The sequence below is a fragment of the Vicia villosa genome, linkage group LG3 (genome assembly GCF_029867415.1).
Source record: "Vicia villosa cultivar HV-30 ecotype Madison, WI linkage group LG3, Vvil1.0, whole genome shotgun sequence".
Taxonomy (NCBI): domain Eukaryota; kingdom Viridiplantae; phylum Streptophyta; class Magnoliopsida; order Fabales; family Fabaceae; genus Vicia; species Vicia villosa.
The window spans coordinates 206,625,641-206,644,325 of NC_081182.1; the positions used below are offsets into that span (position 1 = coordinate 206,625,641).

The window sequence follows — 18,685 nt, forward strand, 5'->3', positions numbered from 1 at the left end:
AGTAAGTATAAGCAAGCAAAGATGCAAAATAAATACAAAGGGTGTTTGGTGATCTCCTACAAAGATTCAACAAAAGAGGAAAAGGTTAGGACGATGCCATGTTTGTGATCTTTGAATAGATGCAAATGATATGTTAGGTGGGATCTTAGGAGTAAAAATTAGGATACACAACTGCCCCTATTTAAGAATCTTTTATCCAGAAATATGAAGATTGAAATTCTTCGTAACGACGGGATTAAAGATACTTAAATACAGAAGACCCCGTTTTTATCCCTAAGATGTCAACGATGCTTTTGATACAAATGCATATGGTCGAACTCCGCGAGGAATACGCTGCGGGAGACACTCGACGTGAATAAAGTACGACTTGATTCTGCTTGGGAAGAAAGAAAATTGAAGGGAATTTGACAAAGAGACACAACTCATTGTGGAGTGACATAACACCAAGAGGGCTAATTCGCTGTCGCGCACGGGTCAAAAATGAGTAATTTAAAATGTAGTTTACGATAACGACAATTCGAGTATCGTATCTTAATGACTCTTGAATTATTACTGACCGACTGAATCAATTATGGGGTGCTTATTTTGTTTAAGAAAACATAAAAAATAAGTGATTATCAAATAAGCTAAAACGACTAATCTACTAATTTTGGTTCTGACTTATCATTGATTATTATAAATTCAATCTCCTAATCTATTCCTATTCGACTACAAAGCTCACTACCAAGCGCTACATGTTTTATATGATGTAAGTTCCTATTATCCAAATTAAGCAAAGGGATTTAAGCCCTCGCAGATTAAGGAAACGCGAATTAATCAAACACGATAACGAATTAAGAAAATGCTAACATGATTATAGTTAAGGATCACATAACAATCAAATTAAATCAATATACTCTATGAAAATCGAATTAAGCAAGAGTCACAAAATATAATTGAACGGAATAGAAACTTGATTAAAATTATTATAACCTCAAAGTATGACGGAAATCATAATCAGTAGATTTCGACTTGGAATTAGTTCTCCCTTACAAACGTTCAAAGCTAAGTTTACCGTCAAAAGAAGGTGCCGACTACTGTAGCGACTGCCACAAGTGTTTTAACAACCTAAGGATTTCACTCATAATAATTCGAACCGGGTCGAAAACATAACCCAGACCCATAAAAATCACCCAAAACAACTTAATTTCTAAAGTCAGAAACTTCAACAAACTTCTGAGAATTATGCACTCCGCATCTGACTTTGACTCCAACATGAAAGTTGTAGCTCTTTCTCTCAGCTTTCCAGCGATTATTAGAACACGTCGATCCTATTCCCATAACTCCAATTATGATTATTTTATTGAAAGCTGCTAATGCTGAAAATAAAATAGGAAAATCAAATAAAAGCAAAAATAAACTAAAATATGAAAACACAACAAAAGTGAAAAATAAGCAAAATAAATAATGGAAATGCCTAAGTACAAAAATAAAATATTGTGCATCAAAATGCACTGATCAAGGGCCTATGCTAGAGAAAAACCCAAAGCATAGCCGAAGGTAAAAGAAAAAGCAATCAACAATGAAAGACTCCATTGGGGAATATGTAGCAAAGAATCAATGAACTTACTGGGGAATAAACCCGGAGTAGTCAGTCGGAACAAGAAACCACTACCAAATAATGGTTAAAGGTAGAAACCCAAATAATACCGACTCATAGATGAAGATAAACAACAAGTAATACCGAATCATAGATGACGGTATAGAAACAGATAATACCGACTCATAGATGACGGTAAACTACCAACTCATAGAAGAAGGTGAAAAAACATATAATACCGACTTATAGATGACGGTAAATTACCAACTCATAGATGAAGGTAAAAAAACAGATAATATCGACTCATAAATGACGGTAAAAAAACAATATTTTAATAAGGGGCCAGCTTCTTCTTTAACCTAGTATTCCGCTAGGATAGGGTAATAAACTTCACAAAACTTCCGGTCTTCCCCTAGGTACGGGTCTTAGTTTCTTCTTTAACCAAGTATTCCACCTAGAAAAAGGGTGATAAACTTCCCATGACTTCCGGTCTCCCACCAGGAACGGGTCTCAGTTTCTTCTTTAACCAAGTATTCCATTTGAAAAGGATAATAGACAAGTTTTCTCCGACTTCTGGTCCTCAACCTGAAGTAGTACTTGTTGGAGAGTAAGTCTTAATTCTGATTGGGGATCCCAACAAACTTCTCAAACAAAGAGACAGCAACCTGGTAGAAAATAAACTTTTGTTAACTTTGATTTGTTGAATATCACAACAAGCTTCTCTGCCGAGGACTGAATGAAAAGATTACTACTTGCTGCGGTAATAAGGTTTTGATATGCCATAAACAGATAAGTTTCCCAAATAAGGAGATTGTTACTTGCTGTTGAAAAAAATCTCAAAGATATTATAGGAACAGAACACTTGAGAAAAATTCTCATAAAATTTTAATTCCAGCAACTAGTGTGAATAATTTAAGCCATTGGGTAAATATTAGATATCTCACATCATGCAAAATCCTTTGTATTATTAAAAAGCATCAAAATCATCCATTGTTAATGTCAAACTTATACCAAATACTCCCTCTCTCAGGGAAAGGGAAATCAACACAAATAGAAAAATCAGGGAAATGGAAAAAATTATTTAAATAAATAAATGAACATAATAACAACTTCTCAAGTTTCAGATTTAATTGACAATATCCAGTAGTAACTAGTTATAGGACAATTTAAAAAATAAATAACATAAACATAAATTAATACATATAATTTGCATTTGAATCTTATACTCAAGTGACATTGTCACATTAAACTTTATAAAAATCATGGTATTAAGACCAAGGTGAAATTAAACTCTCAACACAGACTTCCGGGATACCGTCCATTGGATTAAGAGTGTCCTTGTTTTTAAAATTAATAGACTTATCAGTCCCAGTTGTTGGATCATAAACAATCAAGTGTTTGGAACTAAGAGAAGCTTCAAACACTTGGTCATCCGGAAACAAATATATGGCCTTGTTCAAGAAATAAAAATTATCATTAGTGAACAATTTAGTCCAAGATTCTTTGTTTCCAAATTCCTTCATAATCCAAACATCATAATAACAAAAAAGACACAAGCAATCCTTCAGCACACCTAAGGATAAAAACTGATCTGCCTCTGAATCTAATTCTCCAAAATTGGGCTGCAAAATCTCTTGGTAAGACTCCGTTCTCAAATCAAAAGAAACAAAAAAATATGGATTCCTCCCATCTTTAAGAACCAGCCAATTAATTGTACCACTTACAAATGTCCCTGATCGCGTAAAAGGAAAATAACAAGAAGGAAATCTTTTTATACTTTTCCAAATATTAGTACCAAGAGTATGAACCTTCACTTCAGTGCGAATAGAATACCGAAAAACAACAACTATCTTGTAATTATCATTAACATGATCATAGCCGAAACCATAAGAAGTAGTAATGGGAAAAGGAACTATTGGGTTTTTAAGAGTGGGCAATTCTTTGAATTTTCTAATTGACGGGTTCCACATTATAACAGAACAAATATTATCAAAGAGAGCAAAGACAGATGACGCCGTTGCAAGAGCCAACAATCGAATATTCACAGTTTGGATGATAATTTACATCAAAACCATTGGGAGGATACTCGAGCTGCGTGACATTGGTGTATATGGAAGAGAAAATGGAGGTGAGGGGGGAAAGACTCAAAAATGTACCTGCGTCGAGAATAGGAGTAGTAGACAGAGTTGATGTTGTGAGAGGCTGATAGGCCAAGGTGCTTCTTAGCAAATTTAGGATCGGAAATAAGAGAATTCCATATCTTGCAGACGGATCGGAATTGAAGAAGAAACTTTACTGGTAGTCTACACAAGATTTCAACAACAAGGTCCAAAGGAAGTGTAGGAAGTGGCGTAGGTGGTGGCGATGTTAGGCTTTCCTCTAATGTTAATAAGTTATAAGCAGCAGCATCGTATTGATTACGAAGCGCCATCTATGAATGTATTGCTTTTGTAACAAAAGAGCAATGTTGTTATATTATATAGTAGTAGTACCACACTGTGCATGGCGTTACTGCTTCCTTTTTCTAATTAATTGCATTGTAAATCACATTGGTAATATTTATTTATAATTATATGAGAGTGGAGGATTAATTAAATATGTTCATATTCCAATGACAATAGTCATTAGTAATAAGAATTCATTTTCGTTAATGATTCAAACCTGTGCCACCTAAAGTAGTGAAGCTATCGGTCTGTCTCCCTACAAATTTCAATGCATGCATCTGAAAGTTTGAATTGTCCATATTTAGTCTTTAGAAATGTGTTGTTTGAGTATTATACTATTTGTTCAAACCCTTTATTTTATAAACGGTAACCAAATGTGACAAATCATTATAATTAGCTGTATGGGTTTTTGTTGGACATCGGATGGTGATGTGTGTTACTTCGGTTAATTATTGTTTTGATTAATTTATATAGAGTAGGACCAATTCAACCAGGAAGATGATTGAGATAAGGAGACTCTCTTTTTCCTTATCTTTTAATCCTTGTAGCAGAAGGTTTTTACGCTCTCATTAATAGAGCAATGGATAGTGGATAGAGGAGATATTCATGAAGTTCAGATATGTAGGGGGCACCTAGGGTGTCTCATCTACTTTTTGTTGACCATTATTTTCTATTTTACATGCTAATTTATTAGAGATTACACGCCTTATGAAGTTACTTAGTATTGTATCTATGAAGAGGCTAAGCTCTCCCCTTTATCTCTCGCTTGGTTGCCTCAGCCAATTCGACCATGTCAGCTATAGCACCCCAGTTCCCTGGTCACTACCTAGATTTCCACATCGTGAGTAGTTGTTTGTTTTTCGAGCCGCGCTTGATTGTCAGATATTGCTTTTGTGTTGCTTTCCCCAGTAGGTTACTAGATTCCCCTTTTGCATGCTAACTTAGGTAAATATTTCCCTTCGCTTTAGGTTATCTTTCATGCATCTTTAAAACACAAATCACACCTTTATTTTCTTTTGCCTCAATGTCGCTTAAAAGCATGTTATTTCCTTTCTATCTCCCTTGCATAAGTCTCCAAAGGTCGAGCTGCTTATAGAATGCGAATGTAAATGTTCACCTAAAAACACAAAACAAACAGAAATTTTAGTTAGCCGAACTACGGTACCTCTGATTCCTCAAAAAGGATACGTAGACAGCGGAGTATGACCCGTGCGAGTACAATTCTTTCTTTTCCCTACATTTTGCATGCATCCTATCTAGTTTTAGATATAGACATTTTACACCCATAGGTTAGACAACAAGCATGGATCTTATCGAATACGATGGACGTGAGGGGTGCTAACACATTCCCCTCCGTAACCGACTCCCTTACCTGTTTCTCTGGTTCGCTTAGACCGTGCTTATCCTTCCCCCAGGTTTATTCTGTGTTTGCTTACTCTCTCTTGGGATAAATAGACATGGATGGCGACTCTATTTCTTGCGTCACTTTCGTGTTTGTACCTGGATGAAAATTCCGGGAGCGACAATAGGTTACAGCTATAAATATTATTACTATAAAATTAATCTTATTACTAAATAAGCAAGTGTTTATTCTGAATTATTAAGTTAAGTATTTATTATTTTAAATATTAACATAAACTGATTTGTCTAGTTGTAAAGTGGCTTCTTGAGTTCGATTTCTTTCATAATGAAAAATAAAAAATAAAATCCAACATGGTTGTCCATGTAATTTTTTTTTTAAAAAAATTAATAAATAAATATATATATATATATATATATATATATGTGGCATAAATAATATACATGCTATTCCAGTCATAATTCAAATTTAATAATAGTTAAAACAAACAGACATTATAATGATGGAAATATCACCAAATTTATTTAATGGTCCACTCACTTAATTATAAGTAATAAACAGTAGCTCCTACAAATGATCGATGTTATTATGGATCACACGTAGCATGTGGGGACATATTTAGCTATTTTATCTTACATTTGTATTATTTGTATATTTTGTGACTCAAATTATTTAGCACCGTACATTTTATTACATAATATTTTATCGATTACAGGTTTAGAAGATGAACATAACTTAACACATTACAACTACAATAAATCAACAATAGTAAGTAACAAATATAGACACTACCAGATGATTTTGGATATTTCAACATCTTGATTATGTCGTTGACAAATTTTGAAATTGTCGCATCAAACTCAATTGGTCCCTTAGTTAGCTTATGGTGAAATGTTCTCCATATAAACTTCATATCTTCATTAGTCGTCAACTCAATAATGTCGTATTTCACATTTCCATCAGTATCAATCCAGTCTGCACGAAACTCGATCTTACCCACCTTTCTATTCTCGGTGTCGGGTAAAAATCATTCAACTTGGATCTAAAGACGACAAGACATGTGGTGCCCTATGGAAACTGAAACTCTACTAGAGGTTTCACCCTGTTGAAGTACACTTCTGCCATTAAACAAAACAGAGAAACAGGCGTGTGCTAACACACATTTTATGAGTTAATACATACTCTAAACTTCTAGGTTATTGTTAATTAATTAGAATTTATTTATGATTTTATTGCTTTTTAGTTATTTTTACAAGAATTAGCTTTGAGAACAATAGGTGCTCCCTTTTAGTGTTTTAATATGTTTTTTCTTTGTTTTAGGGTTAATTTGGTCAAGCTGAGACAAGAGTGATGTCGTCTGTAGCACAAACTAAAGAAAAAAGAAGGTCTTAGAGCAAAGGGAAAATCAATAATGCCAACAACTAGCTTCAAGAGACAACGTGGAAGGCATATTGTATTGGAGAGAAATTTTGTTGTGCTGAAAAAAATGAAGAAAACCATTCAAATTCAAAGGATAACACTTAGAGGAATTAGAAGACAAAAGGTAATACGATAGTACACTGCGTCATCTGTGCAGCGCCGCCTGCACCTCTGTTATGGCAGTCTGTCAGACTACACTTTGTCTCCCACCAACATTTCCTATACTCGTTTCCTTGTTAGCCACGCAGAAAGCTTTGGTTGATTATGCTGATTTTGTGATGGGCTTGAACTGGCTTCCTCAATTTTGGCCTATGATCCAATATGCAACACAAACCCTGGTTCAAGTCTATAAATAGGACCTTGATGGGAATGAGAAACGATTTCAGAAATTTCAAGAGAAATACATAAGTTATAATTGTGAGGAATGGTGGAGAGTTCATAGAGTTTTCTTTTTCTCACCCAATCCTATACCAACTGCTAAGCCATGGTGCGATTGGAGTTACCTCTTGAAGATTATCCGTCTCAAGAAGTTCTCAAGTCTCTCTTAGGTTTACATCTCTTTTTCATTATGTGTTTAAAGATGTTCCTCTTGATAACCATTTATGTAGTTAGTACTCAGCTCAGTATGAGTTAAAGCTTTTGTAGTTGAGTTATGAGAAATTAATATTAAGTTGTTTTTATGTGATATGATGTGTCGTTAAGTGTCTTGCTTTATTATATGTTAACCTGATTTAAGTTTACTTCTTTGCCTGATCAACTTAGGAGTAAATTACAGCTTGTTGTTCTGAGAGATCCAACAACAAGTGGTTTCCTTAATAAAAATAGTTGAATAAGTAGGATAGAGATATTCACTGTCTAGCTTGCTTATATATGAGGAGCTACAATCATTAAGGAATATCAAATTTCCACAAATGTATATTGTCTCATGAAGATCACCATATGGACATCTAGCTGATGAATAGGCCATGACTAGGACAGAGCAATGGTGAAAACGGTGCAAATAGTTAGTGATTTGACCGCAGGACTGAAAGTCTCATCACAATCTACACCTGTAATTTGTGACCTACCATCACCTATAAGACAAGCTTTATAACGCTCAAAACAGTCGTTAGATTTCTTTTTATGACAGTAAATCTACATACAGCGAATAATGTGTATATCACGAGGTCATGGAACCATATATCACATATTATTCTTAATAACAACATTAAATTCAAACTGCATTGCAGATTTTTAATTTGGGTCAGATAGGGTTAGTTTGAGATTTTTGGGAAGAGGTTAGATATAAGTCCAAGAGTAATTGTGACTCACCTTGACACTCATGAGATCATTTTGTAATTGAATTGGAATGCGGGCTATCTTAGGCCACTATTTTCCTTTCTTCGTCCCCAAGTTGCTTCCAACAATGGACAATCAGAGATATTCACTACGGAAAGAGAGGAAGGAAACAATTCTTCTGGCAATGATTTGGGCTTTGGAGTATCTGAAATCTCAAGGTCTTATTTTGTTTTCAGTAAGGGGAGTTGTTGATATTTTGTTTTTGTTTTGTGATGAAGCTTGTAAGTATGATAGAGCATATGATTTAGTGTTGGTGGTAATTGAAAAAGAATATGACTTATGGAACATCAAGAATCTGATCCAAAAGTTGGAAGTTGGAGAATCGATCTACAACTTTAAGTATTTCCCGTGGTTTCCCTCTTTGTTGAAGATGATGGTCAACTACGTCTTGTTGAAGATGATGTTTGGGTTGGGTCTGAAGATGGCGTTGAAGGATGAGGAATTTTTTGAGTTTGTTTAGAGGAGGTTTGTAACCCCCATAAACTAAGATGTTTTTCATATTTTTACCAAGTTGTCTTTCACGTGGCTTGTTATATCAACTTTCATTAGAGAAAGTTGACGAAAAAAGCCAAAATTGTAGATGAAAAACTTTATGATGACCATTATTTGAAAAAAAATTTAAAAGAATTAAATTTGAATTATGAGATATTTATAGGAGCTCAGACATATTTAACCCTTCATTTTAATAGTAAACTTAATTTTGTTTATTAAAAGTGCTTATTAATTATAATTAATAGAGTAGCTAAATGAAATAGAGCTCAATAAATAAAAATATATTAATCAAAAATATTATATATATTAAAATTATTATTATTTTAAGATAAAAAATAATATAAATTTTTTTTGAGACAGAAGAAATAATTGATAACCTACCAAATACCAACTTGCTTGGGACGCCTATTGACTTAATCTAACGTACAAAAAGTGCCAACAAACTACATTGCACAATCATATGATGAATAATTTCTCAATCTTCTAAAAACATTTTTTTCATAAAATGAATTGATAGCCATAGAAAGAAAATTTGAGATAAGATAGAGTTTACTTCCATACTTCATGTAAACCTGTTCTCACTCTTCTCAAGCATAAGAAACTTCATGGCAACTATTGTTGCAGAAGCATTCCTATCAGCTTTTGTGGAAGTGTTACTAGAAAAGATGATTTCTCACGAGTTTATCGACTTCTTTAGACCCAAAAAGCTCGATGTTTCGCTCTTGGAAAATCTAAAAACAACACTCTTGAGTCTTCAATCAATACTAAATGATGCCGAGGAGAAACAGATCACAAATCATGCTGTCAAACAATGGCTGGAGAATCTGAGAGATGTTGTCTTTCAAGCTGATGATTTGTTTGACAAAATCAACACAGAGGCGTTACGATACAAAGTGGAAGCTGAATATCAAAGGAAAACAGTAAGTGCTAAGATGAAAAACATATTTTCTTCTAGTTTCAAACAGTTAAATTCTGAAATGCTAACACTCTTTGAAAGATTGGAACACTTTGCACAAAAAGGACACATTCTAGGATTGGAAGAAAGTGTTTCGTGCAATGTTTGGCATAGAACTCCAACAAGTTCTGTTGTAGATGAGTCTACTATATATGGAAGAGATTTAGACAGAAAAAAACTTAAGGATTTTTTACTGTCGGAAAATGGCAGTGATGTTGGTAAAGAAATAGGAGTAGTTTCCATTGTAGGCATGGGAGGGATCGGTAAAACAACCCTTGCAAAACTGCTTTACAATGATTCGGAAGTAATGGAGAAATTTGATTTGAAAGGGTGGGCATATATATCGAAAGATTTCGATATTGTTCAAGTCACTAAAACTCTTGTTGAATCTGTTACTTCAAAAACAAATGATACAACTAACCTGAATACTCCGTATTCTGAATTTGTCGCCTCAAAAAGAACCGATACGAGTGACCTGAATACTCTACAAGTGCAATTGAAGCAAAGTTTAAACCAAAAGAAGTTTTTGCTTGTATTGGATGACATATGGGATCGACGCTATATTGATTGGAACAATCTTAAGGATATCTTTAATGCAGGGAAAATCGGAAGTAAGCTCATCATCACAACACGAGATGAGAGAGTTGCGCTGGCGGTGCAAACCTTTCTTCCGATTCACTATTTGACACCTCTAGGAAGAGACGAGTGCTGGTCTTTACTTGCCAAACATGCATTTGGAGCATGTAATTTCCAGCAACAGTCAAAGCTAGAGGTGATTGGCAAAGAAATCGCTAAGAAATGTGATGGCTTACCATTAGCTGCAGTAGCAATTGGAGGTCTTCTTCGCATTAAATCGTCAGAGGATGACTGGAATATTGTCTTAAAAAGTAATGTATGGAGTTTGGAAAATGTTGAGGTGCAACCGGCTCTTTTTTTGAGCTATCATTATCTCCCCGCACCTTTAAAACGGTGTTTTGCTTATTGTTCAATTTTTCCCAAGAGCTCCAAGTTGAAAAAAAAGACGATAGTTGAGTTATGGATCGCAGAAGGCTTAGTACTTCAGTCTAAAAGTCAGAAAAGTTGGGAAAAGGTAGGAGAGGAATATTTTGATGAACTAGTGTCAAGGTCACTAATACATCGTCGACTAGATGATGGGGAAGCGAGCTTTGAAATGCACGACCTCATTCATGATTTAGCTAAAATGGTTTCCTATCCGTATTGTATCATGTTGGATGAAGAGGAGCTGCATGAAAGGGTACGCCATTTGTCATTCAATAGAGGGAAATATGACTCGTACGATAAATTTAAGAAACTGTATGGACTAAAAGGTTTACGCACCTTCCTGGCCTTACCATTACAACTATCATCACATTCTTGTTCCTTATCAAACAAGGTAGTTCGCGACTTTTTGCCAAGAATGAAACAGTTACGAGTTTTGTCTATGCTAAACTACACGAACATTACTGAGTTGCCTAACTCTATTGGAAATTTGATATACCTGCGATACTTGAATCTCTCTTACACTGGGATTGAAAGGTTGCCTTCTACAACGTGCAAACTTTACAATCTGCAAACCTTGTTGTTGTTACACTGTGGGAATCTCACTGAATTGCCTGAGGACATGGGAAAACTGATAAATCTACGCCATCTTGACATCAGAGGCACGCAATTGAAGGAGATGCCTGTACAAATTGCAAAGCTAACAAATCTGCAAACTCTATCAAACTTTATTATTAGCAAACAACATGATGGATTGAAAATTGCAGAGCTGGGAAAATTTCCTGATCTATATGGGAACCTTTACATCTCAAAGCTACAAAATGTTACGGCGGCCTCTGAAGCATTTCATGCAAATTTGAAGACGAAAGAAAAAATTGATTATTTGGTACTACAATGGGATCCACAAGACACTGCTACGAGTACGACTCAAGGTTCACAAATTCAAGGTTCTGTACTAGAGCAACTGCAACCCTCCACAAATTTGAAGAATCTTGGCATTTATAGATATGGTGGAACAAACTTTCCGAAATGGCTTGGCGATTCTACCTTTGGTAACATGGTGACAGTGAACATTGGTGGTTGTTACAATTGCTCACTGCTGCCACCCCTAGGAAAATTACCTTGTCTGAAAGCACTCTACATATATTGGATGGAATCTATAAGGAGTGTTGGTGTTGAGTTCTATGGAAGTAGCTGTCCTTCATTCCAACCTTTCCCTTCCTTAGAGAGACTAGAATTTAAGGATATGCCGGAATGGGAGGAATGGAACTTGTTTCCAGGTACAATTATAGAGTTTCCTAGTCTAAAATATCTATCAGTGGATAGATGTCCAAAACTCAAAGGAAACATACCAAGCACACTTCCATCTTTAACCGAACTTCACTTAAGCAATTGTGATCTATTGTTGAAAGCAACACATTCAGAAGATACTATTTTAAGGCCATCAAATCTATCTAGCCAACTGATGCTTTCTCTCAATTCTCTTCAAAAGTTGACATTAGACCGGTTTCCCTCTCTGACATCCTTCCCAGGAAACAGTCTACCCAAAACCTTACGATCTCTATCTCTACACTATTGTGAGAACCTCGACTTCCTCCATCAGGAATCCTTGCACAATTACACATCACTTGAGCAACTGTCAATTGAATACAGTTGTAATTCAATGACATCCTTTTCCTTGGGCTCTCTCCCAGTGCTTAAAAGCTTGTATATTAAAGGTTGCCAAAATCTCAAATCAATTTTTATTGCAAAAGATGCATCAGAGAGCCTCTCATTTATTCAAACTATCCAAATACAGTATTGTGATGAATTGGATTCATTTTTCCCCGACGGATTGTGCACTCCTAACCTCGTTTGTTTCGGCGTGTATGGGTGTAACAAGCTTATTACACTACCAGAACCAATGAACACTCTTGCTGGCCTTCAAGAATTGAGTGTTTTCAACCTTCCAAATCTAGAACATTTTGCCGCAGAGGGATTACCTGTCAATTTACGGAAACTTTCTGTTGGTGGGATTCAGTGGAATACACAGTGTAGTTTGGAAGGTATGAATAATCTTTCTGTTTTAGAAATTGGAGGTTGTGACATTGTGAGTAGGTTGATGAGAATGGAAATGTCATTGCTACCGTTGTCTCTCACGTCCTTACACATCTACCAACTTGATGATATAGAATGCTTGGATGGAAAGTGGCTCCACCATCTTACCTCTCTCAAAGACCTTGAGATTTCAGACGCTCCAAAGCTCAAATCATTGCCAGAAGAAGGGTTTCCTTCCTCTCTTTCTGTAGTGAATATCTCTGACTGTCCATTGTTGGAAGCAACTTGGCGGACGAAGAAAGGAAAAGAGTGGCGTAAGATAGCCCGCATTCCATGCATACTTATCAACTACAAAATGATCTCATGAGTGTCAAGGTGAGTGAGTCACAATTACTATTTACTACTACTACTACTACTATCTTTTTTTCCATCATCGTTGTTAATCCATGTTGAAACTGGCCCTGCGCGCTGCAAGATTTTATTCCTGTTGTAGTTTTATTAAGTTTCTCATAATCACTTTCAAGTTCATGAAAACTATTGTATAATGTTCCATAGCTTCTTTTCTCTGATTCAAATATTGTACCGAAAGAGCCTGTGGCTGAATTCTCAGTCCTAATCCAATCAGCTAGCATCAAAGGTGTCAGCTCAATGGTATGAGGCAAACACGGAATAGTAAATTTCTGTGTATCAGAAATTCATGAGGTCTATACTTTCTGACAAGAAAGCTAGCAGAATTGGAGAATATGCTTGAACTGTAAAAGTAAATCCTTGGAATGTTTATATTTTGTCAATTGCGCAAGATCAATGGCTACTAACCACACCAAATCTATAATCAAATTTTATAAGCAAGCGTAGCAAACACAGTATAGTTATTTGTTATGTTTTGTGAAACTCAGATACAAGATATTATAACATGCATGGCAGTAAAATATTGAGTTTATTAACCATTTTTTGCATAAACCTTTACAAAGAACCACGGGCATACATGATAAAATTTGATCTCTCACTAATTGTGAAAGATTAAAAGCATATATTATGAAATGTGCACAGTTTAGATATTTCAGCAGAGTTATTGTGAAAGATTTAAAGCATATATTATGAAATGTGTGTAGTTTAGACATTTCAACAGAGATACTATAACAAAAATTAGAGAAATGGCAAAATATACTCTACAAATAAATAAACTAAAATTTATCAAATTTCAGATTTGATTGATCATTAACTAACAATATCCATAAGTTAACTAGTTACCCAAAAAGTTAAAAAATAAATAACAACATAAATTAACATAAAGATTATATTTGAATCACATGCTTAGTGACACGAATGAGCAGTATTTCTTCCCTTTTAGCATGATAAACAATTTGTCTTTTTCCGTCTTTTTTTCCGTCTTAAAATTTCCATATGATGGAATGGAATCTTCATTCCAGTTCACTGTGTTCACTCCTTCATTTTATGATATCCAATCATTGCTTAAGACCAAGGCGATATTAAACTCTCAGCACAGACTTCAAGACTTGAATCAAGAGTACTCGCGTTTTTAAATTTAATAAACTTAATAGTCCCAGTTTTTGGATCATGAAGAATCAATTTTTTGGTGGCCGGACCATAAGAAGCTTCAAGCAAGAGTTGATCATCGTCAAACATATATATCGCCTTAGTCAAGTCAAAACAAGAGTTATATGTATTAGTGAAAATCTTAGTCCAAGATCCTTTGTTTCCAAATTCCTTCATAATCCAAACATTACTATAAGAAATTAGACACAAGCATTCTCTCAACACACCTAAGGATAACTCCTCTGCGTCTGGCACAAACTCTCCGTAATCGGGCTGCAAAATCTTTCTATAAGACTCGGTTCTCAAATCAAAAGAAACAATAAAAGATTTAGATTTAACTCTCCCATGCTTAAGAGGCACCCAATTAATTGTACCACTAACGAATGTCCCCGATCGCCCAAGAGGGACACAACCAAAAGGAAACTTTTGAATACTTTTCCAAAACTCAGTACCAACAGTATGAACCAACACCTGAGTTTTGTTGATAGAATACCGAAAAACAAGTACTACCTTGTAATTATCATTAACATGATCATAGCCAAAGCCATATGATGTTGTAATGATAAAATGAACTTTTAGGTTTTCAGGAGAGGGCAATTCTTTAAATTTCCTAATGGAAGGATTCCACAATAGAACAAAACTATCGTCGTAAGAGTATGCAAGACAAACGATACCATTGCAAGATGCAACAATGGAACATGCACCGTCGAGAGGGTAATCTTCATCAAAACTGTTGGGAGGATGATCGAGGTGAAAGTGTGTGACATTAGTGTATATGTTAGAGAAAATGGAGTCGAGTGGGTAAGACTCAAAAATGTGTCTGCGTAGAAAAGAGGAGTAGAAAACGGAGTTGATTCTGTGAGTGGTTGATTGGTGAAGATGCTTGTTAGTGAATTTGGAATCGGAGATAAGAGAATTCCATAGCTTGCAGACAGATCGAAATTGAAGAAGAAACTTTACCGGTAATCTACAGAGTATTTCAACAGTGAGATCCAAAGGAAGAGTGGGAAGTGATGATGTTAGGGTTTCCTCTGTTGTTGACGAATAACACCGTGCGTGGCGTTGCTGCTTCATTTTTTCTTAATTGCATTGAAAATCTTCTAATGTTTATTATTTATAAGACAACTACTAAAATCCTACTATGGCACGGGTTCTGCTTAAATTCATATTACAAACTGCGGTATTTTATTTATCAAATTCATATTACAAACTGCGGTATTTTATTTATGAGTTGTAAAATTTATTTTGCAGTACATAAATATTCACATAGTTTCAAATATAAATTAATAATATGCACCAACTTTTAAACATTAGTTAAGGCAAATTCTTTCATATCTTTTAATTTTAGTTGGGTACCGATACCCTTAGTTAGGGCTGGAAATGAGTCGAGTCGAGTCGAACTTGTCTCATCTCAGTTTGACTCATTAAGAATTAAGAATTGGCCGAGTTCGAGTTCGAGTTCATGACGAACTTTTTTTTCAGCTCAAACTCGACTCATTAAGAATTGGCCGAGTTTGAGTTCGAGTTCGAGTTTATCTCGAACTTTTTTTCAGGTTAAACTCGACTTGTTAGAAGTTCACGAACATCTTGATTCAACTCGTTAGGTTTATCTTGTTAGGTTCAACTCGCTTATTACCGTTATACTAAGCGCAAATAGTTGCATCAATTGTCCATTAGTGGTTATTCAATGTGCAACCCGAATTAGGGTTTGCGACTAGCATATAACATTGCTCTTTTGATGTATAAGCAAAATACACTCTCTAGATTAGATGACGCTTTGTAGGTTAACATCAAAGGAAACCCTAACATCACCACCACCTACCTTCGATTCACTTTCAACACTTCCTCGGGATCTCATTGTTGAAATCTTGTGTAGGCTACCAGTAAAGTTTCTTCTTCAATTCCAATCTGTCTGCAAGTTATGGAATTCTCTTATCTCCGATCTCAAATTCGCCAAGAAGCATCTTCACCTATCAACTACACGCGGCCTCAATTCGGTTTGCTACATAGATACTTTAAGTAGATACATATTTGAGTATCGTCCACCGGACTCCCTTTTCTCTATCTATTATATGGACGTCACACAAATTGAGTATCCTCCTAACGGTTTTGATCGAGGTTATTATCAGCCAGACTCTACCTATTATATTGTTGGCTCTTGCAATGGTATTCTTTGTCTTGCTCTTGACCATGAAGCCGACTTGAAAGATTGTTTTGTTCTCGTGTGGAACCCTTCCATTAGAAAATTTAAAGAATTGCCCCTCTTGAAAAACAAAAACCCTATGGTCATACTGGGAGGATGTCATATGGCTTCGGCTATGACCATGTTGATGATAATTACAAGGTATTGATTGTTTTAAAGTATCCAGGACTCCGACGTGACCCTGAAGTTTGTTCTATTTTCAAAACCGAGGTAAAGGTTTATACTTTCGGAACTAACTTATGGAAAAGTATCGGAGAGTTCCCATTTAGTTGTGCCCCGTTTGGGCCATCAGGGACATTCGTATGTGGTGCAATTAATTGGTTGGCTTCTAAAAGTTGGCATAGAAAAACTCCGTGTTTGATTGTTTCTTTTGATTTGAAAAATGAGTCTTTCCAAGAGATTTTGCAACCAGATTATGGAGAGGTGGATGCATCTAGTTTGAGTTTGGGCGTGTTGAGGGATTGCTTGTGCATGATTTCCGGTTATGCTGTACTATGGGTTATGAAGGAATATGGAAATAAAGAATCTTGGACTAAATTGTTAACCATTTCTTATCGGCCAAAACCTTATAGTTCTAATTTCTTGACTAAGGTAATATGTATGTTCGCGGATGATCAATGTTGTTTGAATCTTCTTTGAACTGTGGCAAAAGATTGACTGCATATGATCTAAACACATGTCTTTTTAATTATATTAATTTTACTTTTCGAAAAAAGAATCTTTATCATCCATGGAAATGGAACCTAGAAAGTCTGCACTGAAAGTTTGATATTAGTTTGTATTTAGATTGGTTTTAATATTGAGATTTAGATTTTGAACATGAGTTTCAAATGCAATGTATTTGTTAATTTATGTTTATAGTTTGAATTACTATTTACGTGAGAATTATTTTTAGTTAATGGTGAAATTTGAGAAATTGTAATTATTTATATTTATTTTTAGTTATTGTTTTTTATTTGTTATTTCAATGATTTGAAATTCCTTGTTATTGAGAAGAGTGAGGTTGACAAGAAAAAAAGTATAGAAGTAAACTCTATCTTATCTTAGTTTTTCTTTCTATGGCTATCAATTCATTTTATCAAAAGGAAATAGATTAGTATCAATCATTTTTGCACCATCTACTGTAAATAGTTTGTTATAAGGACATTATTGAAGATATAGAATTCAATACCGGTATATGTTGTTTATTTGTTAGTTGAGGTTAAATTAAATTATTAAATTAAAAACTTTATATATGTTGTTTATTTGTTAGTTGAGGTTACAAAATGTTTTAAGAAGACTGACAAATTATTCATCATATAATTTGCTGGCACTTTTTGTTCGGGTACTACTGAATACATACAAAAACTGATAATTGATATTACAAGTATATACATTATAAAAGAGTTATGTATGCAACAAGAATATCTAATATAAAAAACACAAAAGAATAAGCACAATAGAATAAAAACCAGGTACGAGTTTTCGAGTCATCTGATCACCAATGTCTTTACTCTTCAAGCCTTTTAGTGATTTCTTTCAATTCTTCATCATACCGGAAAAAACAACAATATGATTGAGATGAGATTACTAAATCTCAACAAGCCCACCTATTTTATAGGTTCGCTTTCCTCTATAGGATAGACTATCTGTAAATCCGTCCTATTACTACTAAACATGCGTACTTATCAATAGAACTCAAGGAAGGAATCATAATGTACTTCACAATGAACGTATAAGCCAATAGTTTAATGTACATGCCACATAGAAGAATAATAGGAGTTACGGATCTATGATGTCGAATTTTTGACAAACCTCTAATGTGACTAGTGTTTTGAACTTCGTTGACGATCGATAATCCGCTACCCATCAAGGCAAGGTTTTATGAAAAATTCTGCCACCACTTTTATATGACCGTGTCAAATAAGATGGTTTACGGAAATTATTCGCTGCCTTCTAATTTTTGGAAAAGTGTTGAAGGGTTTCCTTCTAGTTGCTTCCCTTTTAAAATAAGAGTACTATTAACTCTAGGATGGGTATTCCCACCGTGTTGAGAGTTTAATTTTACCTTGGGTTTAATACTAAGATTTATAAAAAAATTGATGCGACAACGTTACCTGATCATAATATTCAAATCCAAAATTTACATTAATTTATGTTTATATATATTTTTTTTAATTTTTCCGCTAACTAATTATGGATATTGTCAATCGAATCTCAAACTTGAGAAATTGTAATTATTTTTGTTTATTTATTTGTGTAGTTTTTTCCCTTTCACTAATTTTATTGATTTGCCTTTCACTGATTTTATAACATGTATTTC

The 18,685-nt window shown here is 34.7% G+C and overlaps 3 protein-coding genes and 1 pseudogene across 3 annotated transcripts; 2 read left to right on the forward strand and 2 right to left on the reverse strand.

Moving 5' to 3' along the window:
* Positions 1-2,847: 2,847 nt before the first annotated feature.
* Positions 2,848-4,010, reverse strand: LOC131659810 (F-box/kelch-repeat protein At3g23880-like; annotated as a pseudogene).
* Positions 4,011-9,106: 5,096 nt separating this feature from the next.
* LOC131593393 (putative disease resistance RPP13-like protein 1) lies at positions 9,107-13,838 on the forward strand. The gene is made up of 2 exons (XM_058865879.1): positions 9,107-12,631; positions 12,758-13,838. Exons 1-2 carry the CDS (start codon positions 9,238-9,240, stop codon positions 12,988-12,990), a joined length of 3,627 nt encoding a protein of 1,208 aa, XP_058721862.1. The 5' UTR covers positions 9,107-9,237; the 3' UTR covers positions 12,991-13,838.
* Positions 13,839-13,863: 25 nt separating this feature from the next.
* LOC131593394 (F-box/kelch-repeat protein At3g23880-like) lies at positions 13,864-15,272 on the reverse strand. The gene has a single exon (XM_058865880.1). It carries the CDS (start codon positions 15,252-15,254, stop codon positions 14,097-14,099), a length of 1,158 nt encoding a protein of 385 aa, XP_058721863.1. The 5' UTR covers positions 15,255-15,272; the 3' UTR covers positions 13,864-14,096.
* Positions 15,273-15,949: 677 nt separating this feature from the next.
* On the forward strand, positions 15,950-17,305 carry LOC131659812 (F-box/kelch-repeat protein At3g23880-like). Its single transcript, XM_058928942.1, has 3 exons — positions 15,950-16,437; positions 16,629-16,974; positions 17,279-17,305. The coding sequence occupies exons 1-3, from the start codon at positions 15,950-15,952 to the stop codon at positions 17,303-17,305; spliced, it is 861 nt and encodes a 286-aa protein (XP_058784925.1).
* Positions 17,306-18,685: the final 1,380 nt, after the last annotated feature.

What these genes read in the sequence shown, in the direction of transcription:
- LOC131593394 (XM_058865880.1), bottom strand. Translation starts at nt 15,254, where the DNA reads ATGAAGCAGCAACGCCACGCACGGTGTTATTCGTCAACAACAGAGGAA.
- LOC131593393 (XM_058865879.1), top strand. Translation starts at nt 9,238, where the DNA reads ATGGCAACTATTGTTGCAGAAGCATTCCTATCAGCTTTTGTGGAAGTG. An exon ending in TACACAGTGTAGTTTGGAAG is followed by an intron (nt 12,632 to 12,757) that starts GTATGAATAATC and finishes TTGATGATATAG; the next exon opens with AATGCTTGGATGGAAAGTGG.
- LOC131659812 (XM_058928942.1), top strand. Translation starts at nt 15,950, where the DNA reads ATGACGCTTTGTAGGTTAACATCAAAGGAAACCCTAACATCACCACCA. An exon ending in ATTAGAAAATTTAAAGAATT is followed by an intron (nt 16,438 to 16,628) that starts GCCCCTCTTGAA and finishes TAACTTATGGAA; the next exon opens with AAGTATCGGAGAGTTCCCAT. An exon ending in GTTCTAATTTCTTGACTAAG is followed by an intron (nt 16,975 to 17,278) that starts GTAATATGTATG and finishes AATTATTTTTAG; the next exon opens with TTAATGGTGAAATTTGAGAA.